Genomic DNA, 24,240 nt, shown 5'->3' with positions numbered 1-24,240 from the left:
CCCTAACCAATAGTTTCTAAATCCCACTCCCACAGATCATTGTTATTGATAACTTGGAGTCTATCTTTGCAAACCATTCTTTCATGTATACAGAAGTACTTGGCTTAGGGACAGTGGGAGGGGGGTGAGGGATGAGGAATTACCTAATGATAATGTACACTCTTCAGGTGATGATTATGCTAAGAGCCCAGACTTAATCACCACTCAATACATTCATGTCACAAAACTTCACTTGTACAACTTCAATTTATTTTAAAAAACAAAACAAAACAAAAGAAGTACTTGGCTGAATTATGTGCTTCAAATACTCGTGGAGTGGGAGAAGGGAGAAGGGCAGATCCCAAGGAGTGAATGCAGTAAAACCAGGAAAAAATGGAAGATATCACATCTAATTTTCTTAAACCAAATTTGCTCCTAAAGTGAGTACAAACAAATTAACATCAGATATATTCACACTTTGGTGAAAATAAAAACTTTTCTCCTCAAAGCTCTTTGGAATCTGTTTGCTTAAGTATCAAAGTCCATCAAACTTTTCTCCAGATACAAACCCAAACTCAGCTTTTAAAAATTTTAACCTCAGCTGCATGAGTTACTTATTTAACTGGAGGCAGACCTACCCCCACTCTCAAACATTTGCCCTGCTATGGGTTGTAGTTCAAAACATTCATTTTCACTTGCAAGAGCGTCCCACTGATCTTACAAAGAATTTTACTGACTCTGGTATAGAAAGGACAGAAGAAATAATCATTTCCAACATATCACAAGATGAAATCTTCTATATGTGTACATGTTATAGAATTTCAGATATATACAATCAATTAGTGAATCTGAATTATAATTGATTTGTCTAATTCATTCCCTAATTTCAGATTTTTTTATGATTTATTTATTTTTATTTCATTTTTTAGAGGTGGGGTCTCACTATATTGTCCAGAGTGGTCTTGAACTCCTGGGTTCAAACAATCCTCCCACATCTACCTCCCAAAGTGCTGGGATTACAGGTACGAGCCACCATGCCTGCCCTCTGATTATTTTTAATTCAGTAATTTTATCTTTGTCTTGGAAGTAGAAGGGATAAAATTTAAGTTACTAATCTACTGCCAACCTTTTACTTTTAAAATTACTGATTCTGGCCCATCGTGGTGGCTCACGCCTGTAATCCCAGCACTTTGGGAGGCTGAGGTGGGTGGATCATTTGAGGTCAGGAGTTTGAGACCAGCCTGCCCAACATGGTGAAACTCCATCTCTACTAAAAATACAAAAATTAGCCGGGTGGTAGTGGTGTGCGCCTGTAATCCCAGCTACTCGGGAGGCTGAGGCAGGAGAATCACTTGAGCCTGGGAGGCGGAGGTTGCGGTGAGCCAAGATTGTGCCACTGCACTCCAGTCTGGGCAACAGAGTGAGATTTTGTCTCAAAAAAATAAGTAAAAACAAATAAGATAAAATTACTCATTCTGAAAAATATATACAAGCCTGAGTGGTTTCAATAGTTATCAATATTAATGAATGCAGATTTAGGAACGTGTGAGCTAAAAACAACTAGCCTGCAATTAATAGACTAAGGCATAATAAAGAATTAACAGAATAAAGCATACTGGAATTTAAAAATAATGCGTCTTTATGAAGAAAGCACACTTTCTTAAGGACCTTTGCCAATATAAAGTTTTACTTTGAGAAAAATTCATGTTTCACATGGCTACAAACCTCAAAGAAATGTTCTGATGTTGTTTCACTGGAGACCAGTGTATAAGAATTGGATTGATATTTGTCTCTTTTTTCTTATTTTGCAATGCATTTTCGTTATTATATTTACTAAATGAAAAGTTTTTTCTTTCTCTGAAAAGCTTACACCTAGTGCTTATCCTTGAATTCATTTTCACTGATTTCTGTTATGATGGTAATTTATTCAGCTGAAAAATGCCTAGATTCAAAGAAAATTCAATAATGCAAAATTCAAAGATCTTGCTAATAGAAAAAAATGTGGGCTGTCCTTGTAGAAAATATAGGATTATATATTTGTGGACTGAGGGTGGGGAAGCGCTTCTTAAGATCAAATAACTTGGACAATAAGGCAAAACATTGATGGGTTTTATTATATTCAAATTAAAGATTTCCAGTCAACAAAAGATTAGTTGGATCAAGTTAACAGATAAATGACATATTGAGAGAAGATAGTTGCAACATCTAAAATGAACAGGGGGTTTATATCTTGAAACATCCAGGAATTCCTACAAATCCACAAGAAAGAGACAAAAATATTCAACTGAGAAATGAGCAAAGGATAAGTATGGAATTCACTGAATGAGAAATCCTGAGTGGCCAATGAGTCTATATGAAGAAATGCTCCAATTCATCAATAATGAGAAAAAACACAAATTACAGCAGTAAGGGAAATCACTTCTCATCTATTAAACCGGCAAAAAATTAGAAGGATGGAAATGCCAAGTGCTAAATATAGGGGGTAGGGATGGGGTAGCCTCATGCATTCCAGGTGGGAGCGTTGACTGGCACAGCCATTCTCAGGAGCACTCCAGCATTCTCTGGTCCAATCAGTCATGCACACATCATATAAATCCTACTCTCAGACATAAAGCCCAGAAACATTCTCTCACACAGGTCCATAGGGCCATGGGGGAAGGCATTCCATGCAATGCTGTTTGCACTGAACTGGACTCCACCCAGGTGTCGCTCACTGGGGGCCTGGATAATAAAATGTGGTGTTGGCTCACTAACAAATATGATCAACTAGACCAGGGGTTCCCAAACATTCTCACTTCACGCACCAATGTCTTCACGGTGTTCCTAGGCCAAAAGAAATGGCCAACAGCTCTGGCTAGCCATTCTGTTCTGTTATTAAGTAGATGGTCCAAACAGCTTAATAGGTATTTATGTGCCAACACACTAGTACCTGTTTGAAGAAATTTATACACATACATTGGAGGAAAAAATAATATTTCATTCTTAAATAACCAGAATTATTTACTGAGGGGATGTGATGTGTGTGCCTGTTGGGCACCGTGTGGCTTCTCAAATGTTGGGGTCAGATTGGACATGTGCCCTTATTTTGTTTCCCCTTGATTTTCATGCAGTATCTGCTTGTCACTACAACTGCTGAAAATACAGCTTCGCAAAAATAAGATGTCATGGAAAGGAAAGTAGCAGTCTAATGCTGGAACTGTGAACTACCTCAAGTTAGTGGTTCACATGATGCCTGACAGATGTTTTGCATCACTGTTTCCCACTAAAATGGAAAGTATCCCAAAGCACCTCTATGGGTTCCCTGAAGCTACCCAGAGCACGTTGGTGCAGTTTGGGAACCACAGGATTAGATATATACACGAATATTAATACATCTTCAAAACGGTGCTGAATTTTAAAAGTACTTAAACTGTTAGGGGCTGAATGTTTGTGTCTCTCCAAAATTCACTGAAGTCCTAACCCCCAATGCGATGGTATTAGGAGATGGGGTCTTTGGGAGGTAATTAGATCTAGATTAGATCAGGAGGGTGGGGACCTCATGATGAGATTATTAAATTTTAAGAAGAGGAAAAGGTGAGAGAGCTTTCCCTCTCCCCACATGCATACTCGGAGATAAGGCTGTATGTGAGCATACATTAAGAAGGCTGCTGTCTACAAGCCAAGAAAAGAGCCCTCACCAGGAACTGAATTTGCTAGCCCCTTGATGTTAGAATTCCCAGCCTCCAGAACTGTGGGAAATAAATACCTGTCATTTAAGCCATCAATCTGTGGCAATTTGTGAAAGCAGCTCAGGCTAAAAAGCACAAAGTAAGGTCTATGGTCTTGCTCTTGCTGTTTCGATGACCTGCCCTCTTTACTGCTAAGCCTGAGGGAGAGGCTCCTAGGCAGCACTTGACCCTGTCAAAAGCCCTACCTCCCAGGAAGGTTCTAGTGCAGGAGTGTCCAGTCTTTTCACTTCCCTGGGCCACATTGGGCCACACATAAAATATACCAATGATAGCTGATGAGCTAAAATAAAAATCCACCCAAAATCTTATAATGTTTTAAGAAAGTTTACTGATTTGTGTTGGGCTGCATTCAAAGCCATCCTGGGCCACATGCAGCCCATGGGCTGCAGGTTGGACAAGCTCAGTCTAGTGAATGCCACCATTACGCCCCTCTCATGATCTCTTTCTGTGTCTTTGATAGCCTTCACAGCTCCCTATGTGGGTTCATCTGTCCACTCTGAGCCCTTTCTGTGCAATCTAACCCACTCTTATTGGGAGCTGACATCTGCTGTCAAAAGACAAAATTACAACAAATTTAGTTTAAAGATCCTAAATGGATTTTATCTGTGATTCTAGAATTGGGCAACACCTCATTCTGTACAAAAGAAGGAGTGTTCCAATGATCTGAGCAAAGGATGTATAACCGCCCGACAGGTTCACCTTGACCACTGCCTAGACGGAGCCAATTTATCAAGACAGGGGGACTGCAATAGAGAAAGAGTAATTCACACAGAGTCAGCTGTGTAGGAGACCAGAGTTTCATTATTACTCAAGTCAGTCTCCCAGAGCATTTGGGAATCAGAGTTTTTAAGGATAATTTGGTGGGTGGGTGGAGGCCAGTGAGTTGGGAGTGCTGATTGGTTGGGTTGGAAATGAACTCATACGAATTTGAAGCTATCTTCTTGCACTGAGTCAGTTCCTGGGTGCGGGCCACAAGATCAGATGAGCCAGTTTATGGAGCTGGGTGGTACCAGCTGATCCATCAAGTGCAGGGTCTCTAAAATATCTCGAGCACTGATCTTAGGTTTTACAACAGTGATGTTATCCCCAGGAGAAATTTGGTGATGGTCAGAATCTTGTAGTCTTCAGCTGCATGACTCCTAAACCTTAATTTCTAATCTTGTGGCTAATTTGTTAGTCCTACAAAGGCAGTCTAGTCACAGGCAAGAAGGAGATTTGTTTTGGGAAAGGGCTGTTATCATCTTTGTTTTAAACTATAAAGTAAGTTCCTCCTAAAGTTAGTTCTGTCTATGCCTAGGAATGAGCAATGACAGCTTGGAGGCTGGAAGCAAGATGGAATTGGTTAAGTCAGATCTCTTTCACTGTCTCAGTTATAATTTCGCAATGGCAGTTTCATTAGGCCACGTTAATTAACTTCTCTACACCTCAGTTTCTCACTCTGTAAAATGAAGATGGTAAGTTATACAAAGTTCAAAGTGAGTTTATACTGGTAGACATCAGAATAGTGATTGCCTTGGGAGTTAATGATTAGGAAGGGTCATGAAGGAAATTTCTGGAGTGGTGGAAATGTTCTGTTTTGATCTCAGTGTTTATATGGGTATATACATACATTTTTAAAAAGTCATCAGCCAGGCACGGTGACTCATGCCTGTAATCCCAGCACTTTGGGAGGCTGAGGCAGGTGGATCACATGAGGTCAGAGTTCGAGACCGGCCTGACCAACATGGTGAAACCCCATCTCTACTAAAAATACAAAATTAGAGCTGTACGCAGTGGCTCACGCTTGTAATCCCAGCACTTTGGGAGGATGAAGCAGGCGGATCACCTGAGGTCGGGAGTTCAAGACCAGCCTAACAAACATGGAGAAACCTCGTCTCTACTAAAAATACAAAATTAGCTGGGCTTGGTGGCGGATGCCTGTAATCTCAGCTACTCGGGAGGCTGAGGCAGGAAAATCACTTGAACCCAGAAGTCAGAGATTTCGATGAGCCGAGATCGTGGCATTGCACTCCAGCCTGGGCAACAAGAGTGAAACTCCTTTAAAAAAAAAAAAAATTAGTTGGGCGTGGTGGTGTGCGCCTGTAATCCCAGCTACATGGGAGGCTGAGGCAGAAGAATCACTTGAACCAGGGAGGTGGAGGTTGCAGTGAGCGGAGATCATGCCACTGCACTCCAGCCTGGGCGACAGGAGTGAAACTCTGTCAAAAAAAAAAAAAAAAAAGGCATCAAGCAGTTAAGATTAGACTAAAATGCAGTAACCTAATCTTAATTAGATTAGATACTTAGATACCTTTATTAGATTAGATAGCTTTATTTAAAATTTTTTAAAAGTCTAGATAATAATACCTACTTCCCAGCATCATTGTGAGGATTAAATGTGCTCAGCAGGTTGCATAATTGTTTCTGATCTAGCTAGTATCCAGTATTTGTCTATTGTCACAGGTGGTGACTGCTGGAGGGGCTGTGTCCCCAATAAGCTGTGAATGTCTTGAAGGACAAGTATGTTGGCCCCTTCTTGTTCCAGCAATGAAGAGGATCCCATGTAGACTCCAAGCAGCTCAAGTTCAGCAAGGGAGACAGACCACTGCAAGTGCATGAGAAGGGCACTGGTGGGCTGGGAAGTTCGTAGGAGGAGCCTCTCACATGCTGGGTTTGGGGAGGAATTCTGGAAAGCAGTCAGTCTTAGGGACGAGAAGGATGTAGCTGGTGGGACAGGCGCCCTCAGCTCCATGAATAAAGGGAGTGGGTCTGACTTTGGTTCTCATTCCTCTTTACCACGCCTGGCACACATTAGACCATCAATTCCAACTGACTCCAGGAATGAGTGTCTCCCCGTGGGGGCATCAGGAGCTCTGAGTTTAAATACACAGGTGGGATGTGACACACTGGGAACCACTCAGATTTGCTGGATCTGGACAGGGCTTGTCAGGACTCAGTGCTTCCAACCCCAGGGCCCATTTCCCTGTGGCCCCTGAGTCACCCCCATGGGTGCTCCAGTGCCAAGATACAGCCACAGAGGACTGCAGGCCTAGGGCCTCCAGAAGGACAGGCAGGGTCCCTGTGAGAGACAAGCAGGCTTATAGCTGAAACTTCTGGCCCAGGCGTCCTCTAAGGGAAGCCAGGCTGTGTCAGGGCAAGGCCCATGAAGAGAGAAGATGAAGATGGGGAGGACCAGAAGGGGTGCGCTTGGAACGAAAGCGGGCTGCGTGGGGGGCACCGTCGATTGCACAGGACGCGGTCGCGGCTCGCGTCGCCCCGCAGGCGGCGCCAGAGCGCAAGCCTGCCTCGTGACTCCGGTCCACAGTCCGGTCGGGCGGAGCGAGGGGCGGGCACCTGCGTCTCTGGGCGCTGGAGCGCGGCGACAGTCACGCGGCGTGGCGGACGGACGGACTGACGGACGCGCAGCCTTACCCGACAGGGCCATGGCGGAGCACGCCCCTCGCCGCTGCTGCCTGGGCTGGGACTTCAGCACGCAGCAGGTACAGTCGCCTGGCCGCAGGGCCACGGGGCCGCCTCCTCCGCTACGGTGGGGATAGGGGGCGGGCTGTCACCCGGACGCGGGAAAACATGGGCCCGGCCGCGGGCGCGCCTACCTCTCTGGCTTCCCGGGGCCCCCGCGCCCCTGCCCCGCGCGCGGCCGTGTGGCGCCGGTGCCCTCGCCCGGAGATGCCCTGCCAATGCCACCTGCTCGCAAGATGCGGCCTCGACCCCGCCTGGACCCCGCTACCCCGGGAAACTGCAGGCGCTCCTCGGCAGGACCCCCGGTGCCCAGAGGGACCGGAGGACTCCGCGGGTTCCTGCGCTGTTATGGTCACCGAGTGACGGGGATACGAAGGAAGTCAGCTACTATAAGGCAGGGTCAGCTACTAACAGACAGTACTAACTAACAGCTACTAACTAACAGTAGTAGCTAACTAACAGTAGTAGCTACTACTACAGTAGTAGTCAGCTACTAACAGACAGGCGGGTAGCCCTGCGCACATGCACAACCAGTGACCTGGAAGCAGATTATAGCCCAAAACCTTTTTTTAAAAATTGAAATGAGCCAGGCCTGGTGGCTCTTGCCTGTAATCCCAGCACTTTGGGAGGCCGAGGCGGGTGGATCACTTGAGCCCTAGAGTTCGAGACCAGCCTGGGCAATATGGAGAAACCCCGGTCTCTACCAGAAAATACAAAAATTAGCCGGGCATGGTGGCGCACACCTATAGTCCCAGTTTCTCTGGAGGCTGAAGCGGACGCTTGAGCCCAGGAGGTGGAGATTGCAGTGAGCTAAGATGGCGCCACCGCTCTCCAGCCTGGGCGACAGAACGGGACCCTGTCTCAAAAAAAAAAAAAAAAAAAAAAAAAAAAAGTGAAATGCGTAGTGTACAAATGGACTTTACCCTGTGACCGCCCTTCGTTGACACCAGCTTGCCTGGTCGGCGGACCCAGGACTGCTGGCCAGAGGAGCAGTGTGCTGCTGCCAACGCCCCGCGAACAGGCAAGCAAATCAAAATTTGCCTTCAAAGAGGGCATGGGGTGACCGGGGGCACCTTTTCCTTTAAAGTACTTGGGAAATATACACAGTTGCAGTCAAACCCCTCTTCTCGAATGGGTCAAGGGAGGCAGGCCTCTGGCAGTCCTTGGGGGGAAAGTCCTGTGGGACTCTGGATGACTCGAGTTGCCTTGCTAGACCTCAGTTTCCCCATCTGTCCAGGAAAGGAGTTATACTCCCAAGCTTGGAGATTGCTTCAGTGGGACATTAATGTCTCTGAACCACAATCATGGCCTGTGAGAATAGCCTATGGCCTTGCCTGGTCTCAGGCCCCTGCAGACATGGATCCCCAGAGATGCCTCCAAACCTTGCTTCCCATTCCTTCCTCTCTGGCAGTTTCTCCCGTCTCCTTGTCAGATGCACAAATCAACTCATCTGTGAACATCTTCCTCTAGAGGGTCTTGGCTTTGGCTATTTGGGGTACAAAGATTCCTTGAGGCATGTGGGTGTTCCTACTTAGCCTCAGTTTCTTCATTTTACTAAACTTTGAGTGTCACCCCAGATGAGTCCTCTGTTACCACGATTATGGTGACGCAGCCCTGCCTTCAAGGAGGTCTCTAGGCTGAACTGCTCCTAGGGTGTGTGGCCTCTTCTGGTGATGTTAGTACTCCCTGGACCAGTGTAGAAGCTGAGGAAAATTCTACACTTCATTTTTTAAAATGCCTTTCAGGTAAAGGTTGTTGCTGTTGATGCAGAGTTGAATGTCTTCTATGAGGAAAGTGTGCATTTTGACAGAGATCTTCCAGAATTTGGGTATGTACTTGATGTGCATGTGTGTGTCATGGGGGTGTTGGTTTTGGGGTCCTCCCGCAAACTTTTGTGTTCACAGAACGCACTGTTCAGGCTTTGCCAAATACAGGAGTGGTGGTCTCGGCAGACTTTTCAAGCATCTTTTTTTCCTATACCTAGAGTGCCATCTCCCCCATTTCTTCCTAATTCCATTCATCCATTCATGCAGTAAGCATCAGTTGAGACCTACTTTGTGCCAGGTGCTAGGACTTGATGGTGAAACAAAAAGAGAAATGGTCCTTGCTCTCCCAGAGCTTCCCACTGAGTAGTGGAGACTGGTATCAAACAAAGAATCTCACAAAAGATCATTTCATTATAAACTCTGAGAAGGCCTCTGAAGGAAAGGAACTCACTTCTCCAAGTGTTTATTATAAAGGAATGTGACTCAGACTTGGGAGGGGAAGTCCCAGAGTGTCTCTAGGGAAGTGGTGCTTGAGCTAGAGATCAGAGTGAGTGAAGTTAGCCAAGCGATGGAAGAGAAGTTGGCCAGGTGATGGAAGAGCATTCCAGGCAGAAGGAACAACATGTGCAAGGGCCCTGTGGCAAGAAAGAGCATGGTTGATTCCTTCATGCAATTGAAGAAAGCCAATGAGGCTGGGGAGCAGAGAGAGGTGGAGGCTGGTCAGAGCTCCACAGGTCATGGTATAGAGTTTGTCTTTATTCTAGAAGCTATGGTCAGCCACTAAGGGCCATAAGAGTTAGGGGTATGGGTGAGGTATGACAGGTTGTATTTTTGTTTTGAAAACATCTGTCTGGGGGCATTGGGAGAACAGATTCGGAGCATTGCTGGAATGGACGTGGGGAACTATTGAAGAGGTTTTTGCAGGTCATTCGGGTATGAAATGATGGATAGGAGAGAGCTGAGTAGTAAAATACACAGGTCCTGTTACAAAATTGAATGTGAGATGTAAGGGTGGGATTTCTGGCTGTCCTTCAGAGTGGATGTTGGACTGTGGGAAATAATGAGTTTTGGAAAGAAAGATCATGAGTTCAGCTTGGGCTGCCATAACAAGGTACCATAGACTGGGTGGGTTAAAGGGCGGAAGTTTATATTCTCACACATCTGGCCGTTAGGAGTCTAAAATCAAAGTGCTGTGAAGATTGGTCTCCTCTGGGACCTCTCTCCTTGGCTTGCAGGTGACCACTCTCTTGCTGTGTCTTCACATGGTGGTCACTTGGTGCAGGAGTGCTTGGTGTCTGTGTCATCTGTATCCTAATCTTCTTATAAGGACATGAGTCATACTGGATTAAGGCCCATCCTAATGACTTCATTTTAACTTAATTGCCTTTTTAAAGGCCCTATCTCCAAATAATCACAATCCAAGGCCCTCGGGGTTAGGATTTCAGCGTATGAGTTTTGGGGGCGGAGGGGGCACAATTCAGTCCGTAACACTGTGAACTTGCTGGTTTTGAGGCACCCTCGTGAGGTCCTGGTAAAAAAGTGTCCTTCCCTGTCTGTTTTAGACACACTTCCTCTTTGAAGCCTTCCCAGCTGGCCCTTTTTGCACCTCTCATTACCCATCACATTGTGTTGCCAACTCTTTGCCCCCAGCTAATAATGCAGCCCCTTGGAGCCGAGGTTAGAAACCATCTTGCTTTCTCACATTTTTTATTATTGCAGGCCTTGCATGTTTGCCTTTTGGTAGTTGGTATGTTTCAAGGAATTGGTCTTTTTAACTAAGGCATCAAATGTGTGGCCATAGTGTTGTTTATAATATTCCTTTATCCTCCTTATGATATCTATGGGACCAGTAATGATGATCTCTTGCTGTTGGTCATTTCTGATATTGGAAATTTGTCTTCTCTCTTTTTTTCTTTGGTTATCCTGGCTAGAGTTTTATCAATTGTATTGATCTTTTCAAAGTTCAACTTTTGATTTTGTTGATTTTTCCCCTGTTGTTTTGTGCTCTAATTTTTATTACTTAGTTTCTTCTGCTTGCTTTAGGTTGAAATTGCTCTTTTTTCTCTAGTTTCCTGAAGTGGAAGCTTAGAGGATTGATTTAAGACCTTCTTTTCTAATATATGCATTTAATGCTATAAACTTCTCTGTAAGCACAAATGCTTTTTACGGGATGCCTCAGCAACATCCCATAGATTTTGATAAGTTATAGTTTCGTTTTTTTTGGTTCAAAATATTTTTTAGTTCTCTTGAAACTTCTTTGACTCATAGGTTATTTAGAAGAATGTTGTTTAGGCTGGGTGCAGTGGCTCACACCTGTAATCCCAGCAATTTGGGAGGCTGAAGCAGGCAGATCACTTGAGGTCCAGAGTTTAAGACCAGCCTGGCCAACATGGTGAAACCCTGTTTCTACTAAAAATACAAAAAAATTAGCTGGACGTGGTGGCAGGCATGGTGGCAGGCACCATGTATGCTGCACGCCTGTAATCCTAGCTACTTGGGAGGCTGAAGCAGGAGAATTGCTTGAACTGTGGAGAGGGAGGTTTCGGTGAGCCAAGATCGCACCACTGCACTCCAGCCTGAACAACAGAGGGAGACCCTGTCTCAAAAAAAAAAAAAAAAAAAAAAAATACGTATGGAAGTGTGTTGTGTGTTGTTTAATCTCCAGATTTTCCAGCTTTCTGTTATTGATTTCTAGTTTAATTTCATTGTGGTCTGAGAACATACCCTATATGACTTCTAGTCTTTCAAAATTTTAAAATTTCCTCTCCCTCACTCTCTCTTCCATTTAATGTCAGTCCTCTCCACTGGACATTTAAAAAAAGGTGTCCATAACCAAAATACGGTATTGCTTTTTTCCATTATATTTTCAAGATATTTTAAACCAGATACCTATACATTTAGTTCATTCCTTCCCCATCACCTCAATTGCATTGTGGGTTTTTTTTTTAACAACTTTATTAAGGTATAACTGATGTACAATACTGTGCATACTTGGAGTATACAGTTAAAAGCTTTAATGTCTGTATTCTTTCATGAAACTATCACCAAAATAAGACAATGAGTATTTCCATGTCCTAAAAATTTCCTCCTACTCTTTGCAAGCCATGCCTCCTTCCCCATACCCCTACCCATTGGCAACCGCTGATGTGTTTTCTATCACTAGTTTGTATTTTCTAGAATTTTGTATAGATGGAATCATAATTATGTACGCTTTTTTAAAACCTTTAAAATTTCGCATCACAGTTTTGAGATTCATCCGTGTTGCTACATGTGGCAATAGTTGGTTCCTATTATTGCCGAATAGTATTTCATTGTATGATGTTGTATGGATGGACTACAATTGGTTTCACCTGATGAGGGATATTGGGGTTGTTTCTCTTTTCTGTTGTTATAAGCAAGGGGCTATGAGAGTCACATACAAATCTTTTCATGGACATATGATTTCATTTCTCTTGGAAATGACATACCAGGAGTATAGTGGCTGAGTTATATGGCAAGTATATGTTTAACTTCTTAAGGAATTCTCTTCCAAAGTGGTGATTTTAATAAAAAATATTTTATATTGTTAACAGGCATTACATTGCACTTAATGTATAATTCAAATGAAAAGTATACAGTGAAAAGTCTTTTTTTTTCTTTTTTTCTTTTTTTTTTTTTGAGATGGAGTCTGGCTCTGTCGCCCAGGCTAGAGTGCAGTGGCGCGATCTCGGCTCACTGAAAGCTCTGCCTCCCGGGTTCACACCATTCTTCTGCCTCAGCCTCCCAAGTAGCTGGGACTGCAGGTGCCCGCCACCACGCCCAGCTAATTTTTTGTATTTTTAGTAGAGACAGGGTTTCACCATGTTAGCCAGGATGGTCTCGATCTCCTGACCTCATGATCTGCCCACCTCGGCCTCCCAAAGTGCTGGGATTACAGGCGTGAGCCACTGAGCCCAGCCATATAACAGTGAAAAGTCTTAATCCCACCTGTGAGCTCATCTGTCCTCTCCATCCCTTCTCTACAGATGACTTTAATTTGTTGTGTATCCTTCCAGTTTTTTTTTTTTTTTTACTTTTTAGGCAAGGTGTGGCTCTGTCCCTCAAACTGGAGTACAGTGGTATGATCTTGGCTCATTGCATCCTCCAACTTCCGGGCTCAAGTGATCCTCCCACCTCAGCCTCCTGTGTAGCTGGGACTACAGGCGCACGCCACCACACATGGCTAATTTTTGCACTTTTGTGGTAGAGACAGGGTATCACCATATTGCCTAGGCTGGTCTTGAACTCCTGGACTCAAGCGATCCACACGCTTCAGCCTCCCAAAGTGCTAGGATTACAGGCTCGAGCCACTGCGCCAGGCTTCTTCCAGTGTTTTTACATGGAAATATAGGAAGGTATGAATATTCTTATTTTCCTCCTTTCACACAAGAGAAAGCATACTGTGCTCACTGATCTGTACTTTGCTTTACTCACTTCGCAATAATGTGGCTATGTTTACATGTCAATACATAAAAACTTCTGTGTTGTTTTTTATAGATGTGTAGTATTCCATTGTGTAGATGTACCATTTCCTAATGGAGGACATTGACTTATTTGCAATGAAAAATAATATAGTAGATTACATTACATATGTCATTGCAGATGTGTGCCAATTTATTTGTAAGTTAAATTTTTGGGAATTGGGATTGCTGGTCCAAAGATTTATAATTTTGGGAGATGTGGCCAGATTGCCTCCCATAGGGATTATATTGATTTGCACCCTACCACTAACACATGACAGGGCCTGTTTTCCCACAGCCTAGCCAGCACAATGAGGGTTATTGAGTTTTTGATTCTTTGCCAATATGATAGATGAATAATGATATACTTTGCATTTCTCTTATGAGTGAAGTTGAGCATCTTTTCAGACGTTGAAGGGCTACCTGAATTTATTTTTCTGTGAAGTTGTTTTTAATGTCCTTCGCCCATTTTTCTGTTGGATTGGCTATCTATTTCTTATCATCTCTTGGATTGGTTATCCATTTCTTATAATTTCTAGGAGCTTTTCGTATATTGGAGGAATTCCCTCTTTGTTGTTAAATGAATTGCAAATATGTTTCCCAGATTTTGTTTGATTTTTGACTTGCTATGGGTTGTTGCTTTTTTTTGTTGTTTTTTTGAGATGGAGTCTCTCTCTGTCACCCAGGCTGGAGTGCAGTGGCATGATCTCGGCTCACTGCAAGCTCCACCTCCCGAGCTCATGCCATTCTCCTACTTCAGCCTCCCGAGTAGCTGGGACTACAGGTGTCTGCCACCACGCCCAGCTAATTTTTTGTATTTTTTAGTAGAGACGGGGTTTCACCATGTTAGCCAGGATGGTCTTGATCTCCCAACCTCGTGATCTGCCCGCCTCGGCCTCCCAAAGTGCTGAGATTACAGGCGTGAGCCACCACACCTGGCCAAGTTGTCGCTATTACTGCCACACACAGATATTTATGTCATTGAATTTCCCAGTCTCTTTTATTGCTTCTAGATTTTGAGTCATAGTTTAAAAGGGCTTCCTCACTCCAAAATTATGAAGGAACTCACCTATATTTTTATCTAGTTCTTGTAAGATTTCAACTTTCTTACAAAAAAATATTTGGAGTTTATCCAGGTACATAGTATGACATTTGTATCCGACTTTAATTTTTCCCAGATGACTCTTCAGTTGTTGTAACACCAACCATGTTTTTATTTCATTTAATTTTTTTATTTGAGACAGGAGCTGGCTGTCACCCAAGCTGGAGTGCAGTGGTGTGATTCAGCTCACTGCGATCTATGCCTCCCGGGCTCAAGCAATCCTCCCTCCTTAGCCTCCCAAGTAGCTGGAACCACAGGTGCGCCCCTACCATGACCAGCTAATTTTTTTGTATTTTTTTTTTGTGGAGATGGGGTCTCACTCTGTTGCCCAGGCTGGTCTCGAACTCCTGGGCTCAAGCAGTCCACCCACCTCTGCCTCCTAAAGTGCTGAGATTACAGGTGTGAACCACCACACCCAGCCTCAACCGGGTTTTTAGAAGTCCATCTTTACCTTTAAGAGGCTGAGGTGGGCAGATTACCTGAGGTCAGGAGTTCAAGACCAGCCTGGCTAACATGGTGAAACCCCTGTCTGTACTAAAAATACAAAAATTAGCTGAGCATGGTGGTGGGTGCCTGTAGTCTCAGCTACTTGGGAGGCTGAGGCAGGAGAATCACTTGAACCTGGGAGGCAGAGGTTGCAGTGAGCTGAGATTGTGCCACTGCATTCCAGCCTGGGTGACAAAGCGAGACTCCATCTCAACAAAAAAAAAAGAAGTCCATCTTTACCTCCATGATTTGAGATGTGAGCCTTATCATATGCTACTTTCTGTGTTCACTTAGGTCCATTTTTGGGCTTTTTTTTTGTTCCATGGTTTGGTAGATCTGTTCATAAGCCAGTAACACATTGTTTCAATTATCCCAGCTCTGTAATATGTTTGTTTGTCTGTTTATTTACTTTTGAGCTGAAGTCTTGCTCTGTCGCCCGGGCTGGAGTACAGTGGCACGATCTCGGCTCACTGCATCCTCCGCCTCCTGGGTTCAAGTGATTCTTCTGCCTCAGCCTCCTGAATAATTGGGATTACAGGCGCCCGCCACTGGCTAATTTTTGTATTTTTAGTAGAGATGGGTTTTTGCCATGTTGGCCAGGTTGGTCTCTAACTCCTGACCTCAGGTGATCCGCCTGCCTCGGCCTCCTGAAGTGCTGGGATTACAGGCGTGAGCCATTGCACTCGGCCTGTAATATGTTTTAATATCTAGAATTGTTGGTCCCCTCTGTTCGTTTTTTTTCCAGAGTTTCCATGGCTATTCTTGTTCTTTTTCAATATGTATTTCAGAATCAGCTTTTCAGGTTCCAGAAAGCCAAATTGTTAATTTTTTTTTTTTTTTTTTTTTGACATGGAGTCTAGCTCTGGAGCCCAGGTTGAAGTGCAGTGGTGTGTTCTCTGCTCACTGCAACCTCCACCTCCCGGGTTCAAGCCATTCTCCTGTCTCAGCCTCCTGAGTAGCTGGAACTACAGGCACATACCACTACACTTGGCTAATTTTTGTGTTTTTAGTGGAGACAGGGTTTCACCATAATTGGTCAGGCTGGTCTCGAACTCCTGACCTCAGGTGATCCACCCACCTCGGCCTCCCAAGGTGCTGGGATTACAGGCGTGAGCCACCGCACACAGCCTGTTGTTAATATTTTTATTGAGATCGTATTATCTTTATAAATTAACTTGGCAGAATTGACAACTTTATGAGATTAAGTCTTCGTGTCTAAGCACACGTTATGACTTTCCATTTGTTCAAGTCTTCTTTTGAATACTTCACATGTGTTTTAATATGTTTAACATACAGATTTTGCTCACTTTGATAGATTACAAAAATGACCACAATACTCCACCCATCCCTGTACCCACAGCCTTTGCAATGTGACTGCAATTCCTCCCATCAAGGAGTCATTTCCCTACCTGTTGATTTGCTTTATCCAATAGAACAGGGGAAGTGGCATTGTGCCAGTTCTAAGCCTAAGCCTCAAGCAGCCTTACGTGCTTCTGCTGTCATTCTTGGAACTCTGCCCAGCCACCAAATGAACAAGCTCAGGCTACACTGCTGGAGAGTTGGACATATGTGGCCTAGTTGCCCCAAGTTCTTCACCTAAGAGCCAGCCAGCCACTAGCTACTGTTAGCTACCTATGAAGCAGAGCCTTCTAGCTATCGTTAACTGACTGCAGATGTATGAGTGAGCCCAGCTGAGCCCCACCCAATGATAGCAAGTAGAATTATGAGCTTAATGGTTTTGAGCCACTAAGTTTTGAAGTGGTTTGTGACAATGCAAAAACTACCCAATGTAGATAATTATTTTTAAGTTTATTTCTAACTTTTTTATCCTTTTACTACTGTAAGTGGGGAAGGGAGGTTTCTAGCAGAAACTTATCAGCTGTCTTCCAAACTCATTTCCCTTTCTTCCTAGGCACTCTCCTGCCTTCCTTGTAGTTATGTTCAATCATGTGACTGAGTTCTAGCCAGTGGAATATAAGAAAATGTGATCAGACCTCTAAAAGACCTAGTCTTTTAGACTCCAAAAGTTGGAGAAAACCTCCTTCTCCAACTTTTCTCCCATTTTCTGGCTGATGTGGGTATCCAGAGCAACCTTGGAAGCACATGTGGAACATGATAGAGCCACCATCAACCTGGTTCCTGAATGACTGCATGGAGCAGAACTCCCCACTCCCCACTCATGTTCCTCACCACCTACTGATTGTGCTTTACATGAGGAGAAAGAAACTTCAGCTGTATCAAGCCATAGAAATGTGTTTTTCCTTAACTAATATAATTTTTTCCCTCATATCCTTTTTTTAAAGAAAATACTGGGGCCAGGCGTGGTCACTCACGCCTGTAATCCCAGCACTTTGGGATTACAGAGGCGGGCAGATCATGAGGTCAGGAGATCAAGACCATCCTGGCTAACACGGTTAAACCCCGTCTCTACTAAAAATACAAAAATTTAGCCGGGCTTGGTGGCGGGCACCTGTAGTCTCAGCTACTCGGGAGGCTGAGGCAGGAGAATGGCGTGAACCTGGGAGGCGGAGTTTGCAGTGAGCCGAGATAACGCCACTGCACTCCAGCCTGGGCGACAGAGCAAGACTCTGTCTCAAAAAAAAAAAAAAAAGAAAGAAAAGAAACAAAGAGAAAATACTGTTTCTATTGAAATGTAATTCACATACCATGAAATTCACCCTTTTAACATGTACAATTTGATGGTTTTAGTATATTCAAAGAACCATATCACCATCACCACTATGTAATCTTAGAACATTTTCACCACCTGGAAAGGAAACCCTGTATTAATTAGCATCCACTGAATAGTCCCCCCTCCTGCCAGTAGTGGCAACCACAATCAACTCTCTATCTCTGGATTTGCTGATTCTGGACATTTCATAGACGTGAATATATATAATATGTGACAGCTTTCTTTTACTTAGCATAATGTTTTCTTTTTAAAAAATTTTCATAGCTTTTTGTTTATTTCAAATACCAACTTGAACCAGATACTTGGCATAATGTTTTCAAAGTTCATCCACGTCGTAGCATGTGTCAGTATTTCATTCCTTTTTGTGGTTCATAATATTCCATTGCATTGATATATCACAGTTTGTTTTTCCTTTCAACTGATGGACATTTGAGTTGTTCTGCTTTTTTGCTATTGTGAGTTATTCTGCTATGAACATCCACATATGTTATGGATTGAATTGTGGCCCCCCAGAATTCATATGTTGGAAGCCTACCCTCATCATGACAGTATATTTGGAGGTGAGGCCTTTAGGTAGATAATTAAGATTAAATGAGGTTGTAAGGGTGGGGCTCTAATTTGATAGGACTGGTTTCCTTATAAGAAGGAGAGACACCAGTGCTATCCCACTTCATGCACAGATGCACAGAGGAAAGGTCTTGTGAGAAGGCGGCTGTCTGCAAGCTGGAAAGAGAGCCTTCACCAGAAACTGAATTTGCTGGCACCTTGATTGTGGACTTCTAGCCTCCAGAACTGTGAGAAAATAAATGCCTGTTGTTTAAACCATCTAGTTTATGGTATTTTGTTATAGCAACCTGAGCAAACTAATACAATGTACACGTTTTTGTGTGGACATATATTTTCATTTCTATTGGGTATATTACCTAAAAGTGGAATTGCAGGGTCACATGGTAACTTTATGTTCAACATTTTGAAGAATTGCCAAACTGTTTTCCAAAGTGGCTGTACAATTTTCTATTCCCACCAGTGGTAGATGGTGCCTCCAGTTTCTCTACATCCTTTTTTTTTTTTTTTTTTTTTTGAGATGGAGTCTTGCTCTGTCACCCAGGCTGGAGTGCAGTGGCACGATCTCGGTTCACTGCAAGCTCCACCTCCCGGGTTCATGTCATTCTCCTGTCTCAGCCTCCCTAGTAGCTGGGACTACAGGCGCCCACCACCATGCCCGGCTAATTTTTTGTATTTTTAGTAGAGACGGAGTTTCACCGTGTTAGCCAGGATGGTCTCAATCTCCTGACCTTGTGATCCGCCCGCCTCAGCCTCCCAAAGTGCTGGGATTACAGGCGTGAGCCACCACGCCCAGCCTACATCCTTGCTTAACATTTATTGTTGACTGTCTTTTTAATTACAGATGGCAGCCATCCTAGTGGATGTGAAATGCAATCTCACTGTGCTTTTGATTTGTATTTATCTAATGATAATGATGTTGAGTATCTTTGCCATTTGTATATCTTCTTTAGAGAAATGTCTATTAAGATCTTTTGCCCTTTTATAAAAAAAAACTGTGTTATTTCTCTTTTATTATTGAGTTGTAAAAGTTTTTTTAATATATATTCTGGATACAAGTCCCTTGTCAGATATGCGATCTCAAAATTTTTGTCCCATTCTGTGGGTTGTCTTTTCACTTTCTTGATGATCCTTTGAAGCAATGTTTTTAATTTTGATAAAGTCTAATTTTCCTACTTTTTTCCTTTTGCTATTTGTGCTTTGGTGCAGTATTGGTTAGGTTTTGGTATCAATTTTATATTTACTTCACTAAAATAATTGGAAAAATTTTCCTTCTTTTCGGGTGCTCTAGAACAATTTAAATAGTATTAGAAATATTTGCTATTTAAATGTTTGGTATAATTTTTCTGTCAAACCATTTGGGCCTGGTGCTTTTGGGGCATGGGGTGGCTCTGGTCTTCCTTCTTAGCTAGAAATGCCAGTTTTGTTTTGTGTGTGTGTGTGGTTTTTTTTTTTTTTTTTTTTTTGAGACGGAGCCTTGTTCTGTCACGCCCAGGCTGGAGTGCAGTGGCAAGATCTCAGCTCATTGCATCCTCCGCCTCCTGGGTTCAAGCAATTCTCTCGCCTTAGTCTCCCAAGTAGCTGGGATTACAGGTGCCCTCCACCATGCCTGGCTAATTTTTGTATTTTTGTAGAGATGGGGTTTGACCATATTGGCCAGGTTGGTCTTGAACTCCTGACTTCAGGTGATCTGCCTGCCTTGGCCTCCCAAAGCACTGGGATTATAGGTGTGAGCCACCGCGCCCAGCCGAAATGCCAGTTTTAAGTTGTTAAATACATGGCAGAATGTCTGGTTACAGTTTTTATCTGTTTTGTAAAGGCAACATTTTTTGGTGAGCTTTTATTGTCTATAGTAAAATTTTGTTGCTCTCTTCCTCTTTTTCCCTAGTAGTATCTTTTTTAAAAATCCATATTATTGAGTATAATTTATGTACAAAAAATGCCATCCATTAAAAATGTATAATTAAATGTATTTTGACAGATATAGACCTATAGCTGTGAAACTACCACCACAATCAAGATACAGAATATTTATGTCACCCCCCAAAGGATTGCTGTTTTCCCCACTTACCGAGACAAGCTCGGTTGTGGAGACTCCAACGTACCGGCACTAGAGGAATGAAGACAAAGACCCAGAAATAAAGTGCAGTGTGGGAATCAGCTAAAAAGCCTTGAGAGCTGAGAGCCATGAACAGAGTTTTACCCACATATTTATTGACAGTAAGCCCGTGATAAACATCGTTTCTATAGATTATAGATTAGCTAAAAGCATTCCTTATGGGAAACAAAGCATTCTTATCAAGGAGCAGAGAAACAGGCTCTGGCTGATTATCTGCAGCAGGAACATGTCCGTAAGGCACAGATCGCTTATGCCATTGTTTGTGGTTTAGGAATGCCTTGAGCGGTTTTCCGCCCTGGGTGGGCCAGGTGTTCCCTGCCCTCATTCTGGTAAACCAGCAACCTCCAGTGTGAGTGTGATAGCTATCAGGAACAGCCACATTGCTGCAGAAATCCTGTTTATGGCTAGTTTCTTTAAGGCCTGTTTATGACAGGCTTAGGGCCTATTCCCAGCACCCACTAGACTTAAACAACCACTGATCTCCTTTTCTCAGTATAGAAGAACCTGCGTCTTCTAGTCTGTTCCTGTATAAGTTATAATTGTGTACATATGAATAGTTCATATTTTTTCTTGCTCTGTAGTGTGATATCACATATATATACCACAATTTATCTGTTCACTTGTTTAGGGACACTGGGTTGATTCCAGTTAATTATTACAAATAAGTCTTCTATGAATATTTGTGTACAAATCTTTCTATGGACTTAGTCTTTCATTTCTCTTGGCTGGATACTTAGGAATTGAATGGCTAGATCACATGGTTATCTAACAGCATCTTGGTGTGGATTCTGAGCCTGGTTTTCTCTTTTTTAACACATAGTTAAAAGGGCTGGATTTTATCAGATCAGCTCTTTGCACTAGAGTCTTCTAGGGGTGAGGAGGGTGGGGAGAGGGTTCCAGTCAAACTTCCAAAGCCTGTAGTCCAAGGACTTGTTGGTCTGTTGTGATAGTAGAGACACTCTTCCCTCTGACGCGGCATCTCTGTGTGGCTGCCCCTCTTCTACCTCTCCAAACCTATGGGGCTTGAGAGGGATTTTATAATCCAACACTGCACTCCCCTAGGGTGAGCCTTTCTTATCTAGAAGGCTTCTTTAGAAGATGCTTTTGAGAATTGCCACATCTGGGCCACTCTGGGCAATTTGCCTGTCTTCTCTTTCCATCTTTGCAGCCCTCGTGCCTGTTCAATTAACAGTTCCCACTTGGGGTTGGGGAAGGTTCTCCTTCATCTGGACATTTCCAGAGTCATCTACCATAGGATTTCTCCTGGCTTTGCAATGGTCTGCCTGCCCTGAGGCTCTGGTTTACATTCTCTGTTGTTCTTGCAGGACTCAGGGCGGTGTTCATGTGCACAAGGATGGGCTGACGGTCACTTCTCCAGTACTAATGTGGGTCCAGGTAAGCGTAGGGATTCCTGTTCTCCTTCTGTCCCCAGCCTGTCTGACTGGCAGACTCGGTGATTTGCTAGGAGGTCCAAAGGTGGCAGCCAATGAGAGCATCTGTTGAGACCAGGTCCTCATGGGAAAGTGGAGTTGGCATGGCTCCTGGGATCAGGCTCAGCCTCAGCTGGTGTCAACACTCCCAGGCTCAGAGGACTTACAAAAAACTTCCAGGTACTGGAGCTACAGCAGATGGCAAGTCCTGCCATTAACCACCTTTAAAATACCACAGAGCAAATATTTTCCAAACATCTGCAGTCAGGCCCTGTGGCCTCCCTTGTACCATGAAATATACAAACATAGACTGGGCATGGTGGCTCATGCCTGTAATCCCAGCACTTTGGGAGACCGAGGCAGGTGGATCATCTGAGGTCAGGAGTTCGAGACCAGCCTGGCCAACATGGTGAAAACTTGTCTCTACTAAAAATACAAAAAATTAGCTGGGCATGGTGGCTCGTGCCTGTAATCCCAGCTACTCAGGAGGCTGAGGTAGGAGAATCACTTGAACCTGGGAGGTGGAGGTTGCAGTGAGCTGAGACCGCACCATTGAGCTCCAGCCTGGATAACAAGAGTGAAACTCCATCTCAAAAAAAAAAAAAAAAAAGAAATACAAACATAGCCCTTAGGGTCTTAGTGCTCAGCCTCCAAGATCCCTTAGCTCCCTAAGCACCTAGAATGGCAAGTTATGGCCTGGCCAGTCAGACTTATATCAATGCCAAGCCAGGCCTGCCTGCTGGGGATCAACAGGAAAGGAGAATGCCTGTAGCAGGATCTGGTGACCTAGGGGGCCACAGGAGCAGGGATGTGGACAGCACAGACAGGCGTGGTAGCGCCAGGGGCTACCTCATTATATGCTGCAGGGTCCCCGAGTTCCTGAAACTGGAGGCCAGCTAAGTGTGTGTCTTCCAAAAGCTTTTTTCAGTCCTCCAATACCTATCTAACCAATTCCCTATATTAAATTCTTCTTGTTAAAAATAACTAGTATGATTTCTTTTTTATTGATATAACCCTGATTCATATACTGGAGAATTGGGGTAAAGGATGGATTTTATCCAGACAAACTGGCTAGAATGTACTTCAGAGGAGGCTGAGCCAGACCAAGGGGCAGAGTGGGAGGGTCGGGGGTTAGAGACAATGGTCAGTGTCAGGAGGTCCTAATGATGATGTCGAGGGCATCTCATAGGCCAAGGCCTTCACCTGGGGAGGTGAGCAGTGGGTGAGAGCCAGGCTTGGGGGTGGGGCCAGGGTGATTTCTGATCTGACGCAGCCTCCAGGACCAAACTTGATCCTAGCTCTGCCAGACCCTGCTCCAGCTGCACCCCACTCCCTGCCCGAGGTTTGATGGGCACAGATAGAGATGGCAGCCACAGCCAGGGCTGAAAGAAGCTCTCCCAGCAAAGTCTGGGGGTGGTGGAGTCAGGCAGAAGTGAGAGAGTCTTCTCTGCCCTCAGGAAAACACAGGTCAGAATGAATCTCTAATTCCTGCCGTGAAATCTTAGGAGGGTGGTGCCAAGTTCTGCTGGGCGCCACCATCCATCCCACTCACTGGGTTTTGCTAGAAAGGAGGGTCCAACCAGACAGTGGAGGCTGGAATAGGGGCCTGAAACAGGTGGCCATCATCTCTATCCACTCCCTCCAGCCTCCGGCTCCTGAACACGGGGAGTCTGGGCCTGATGCTTTGCTCTCATGGGAGCTCTCTCATTTGCTCTTCACTTCCCTGTTGCAGTGAAGTCAGATCACTAATATAGAGGGTTGAAAATGCAAATAAAAGAAGGCAAAAGTTGGCTGCCTTATTTTGTTAGTTTGTTTTTGAGACAAGGTCTCGCTGTGTTGCCCAGGCTGGAGTGCAGTGGTGTGATCATGGCTCACTATAGCCTCATTCTCCTGGGCTCAAGTATCCTCCCTCCTCAGCCTCCTGAGTAGCTGGGATTACAGGTTCATGCCACCACACCCAGCTAAATTTTTCATTTTTTGTAGAGATGGGATCTCATTATGTTGCCCACACTGGTCTTGAACTCCTGAGCTCAAGTGATCCTCCTGCCTTGGCCTCCAAAAGTGCTGGGATTACAGGTGTGAGGTGATGGCATGCACCTGTAGTTGCAGCCACTTGGGAGGCTGAGATGGAAGGATCACTTGGGCCTGGGAGGTTGAGGCTGCAGTGAGCTGAGATTGCGCCACTCCATTTCAGTCTGGGAACCAGAGCGAGACCCTGTCTTGAAGAAAGAAAAAAATGGAGAAGTAAAATTTGAGGATTGGTGGTTTATGATTCCATTTATTTAAAATTTTTTTAGCATAGTTGACCTTTTTATTTGATTGATGCCTACTTGTTTAATTAATGTACTCTAGTGCTTACAAATCCCAAGTCATGAGTTTCTTCATCATCTGCCCAGAGTCCTCTGCTGTAATGGCAGGCACTTGCGTTTCAATTCTG

General features: G+C 44.1%; 1 protein-coding gene across 6 annotated transcripts in view; it reads left to right on the top strand.

Annotated features, from left to right (window-relative positions):
* Positions 1-6,993: 6,993 nt before the first annotated feature.
* XYLB (xylulokinase) overlaps positions 6,994-24,240 on the top strand; it is a 76,395-nt gene continuing 59,148 nt past the window's right edge. For 2 of the 6 annotated variants that reach the window (XM_054480377.2, XM_054480378.2), the window contains exons 1-3: positions 6,994-7,186; positions 8,912-8,994; positions 21,699-21,768. In XM_054480377.2, coding sequence (XP_054336352.1) covers positions 7,130-7,186; positions 8,912-8,994; positions 21,699-21,768 — 210 coding nt within the window. In that variant the 5' untranslated portion in view covers positions 6,994-7,129. Of the gene's footprint in view, positions 7,187-8,043; positions 8,188-8,911; positions 8,995-21,698; positions 21,769-24,240 lie in introns of those variants that run through there. The other 4 variants (XR_010125753.1, XR_010125752.1, XM_063662022.1 and 1 more) reach the window with 3 other exon arrangements.

This window comes from Pongo pygmaeus, chromosome 2 (genome assembly GCF_028885625.2).
Source record: "Pongo pygmaeus isolate AG05252 chromosome 2, NHGRI_mPonPyg2-v2.0_pri, whole genome shotgun sequence".
In the NCBI taxonomy this organism is placed as follows: Eukaryota; Metazoa; Chordata; class Mammalia; order Primates; family Hominidae; genus Pongo; species Pongo pygmaeus.
Note: the sequence above shows the minus strand (reverse complement) of the source record. Positions and strands in the feature narration are given on the sequence as shown.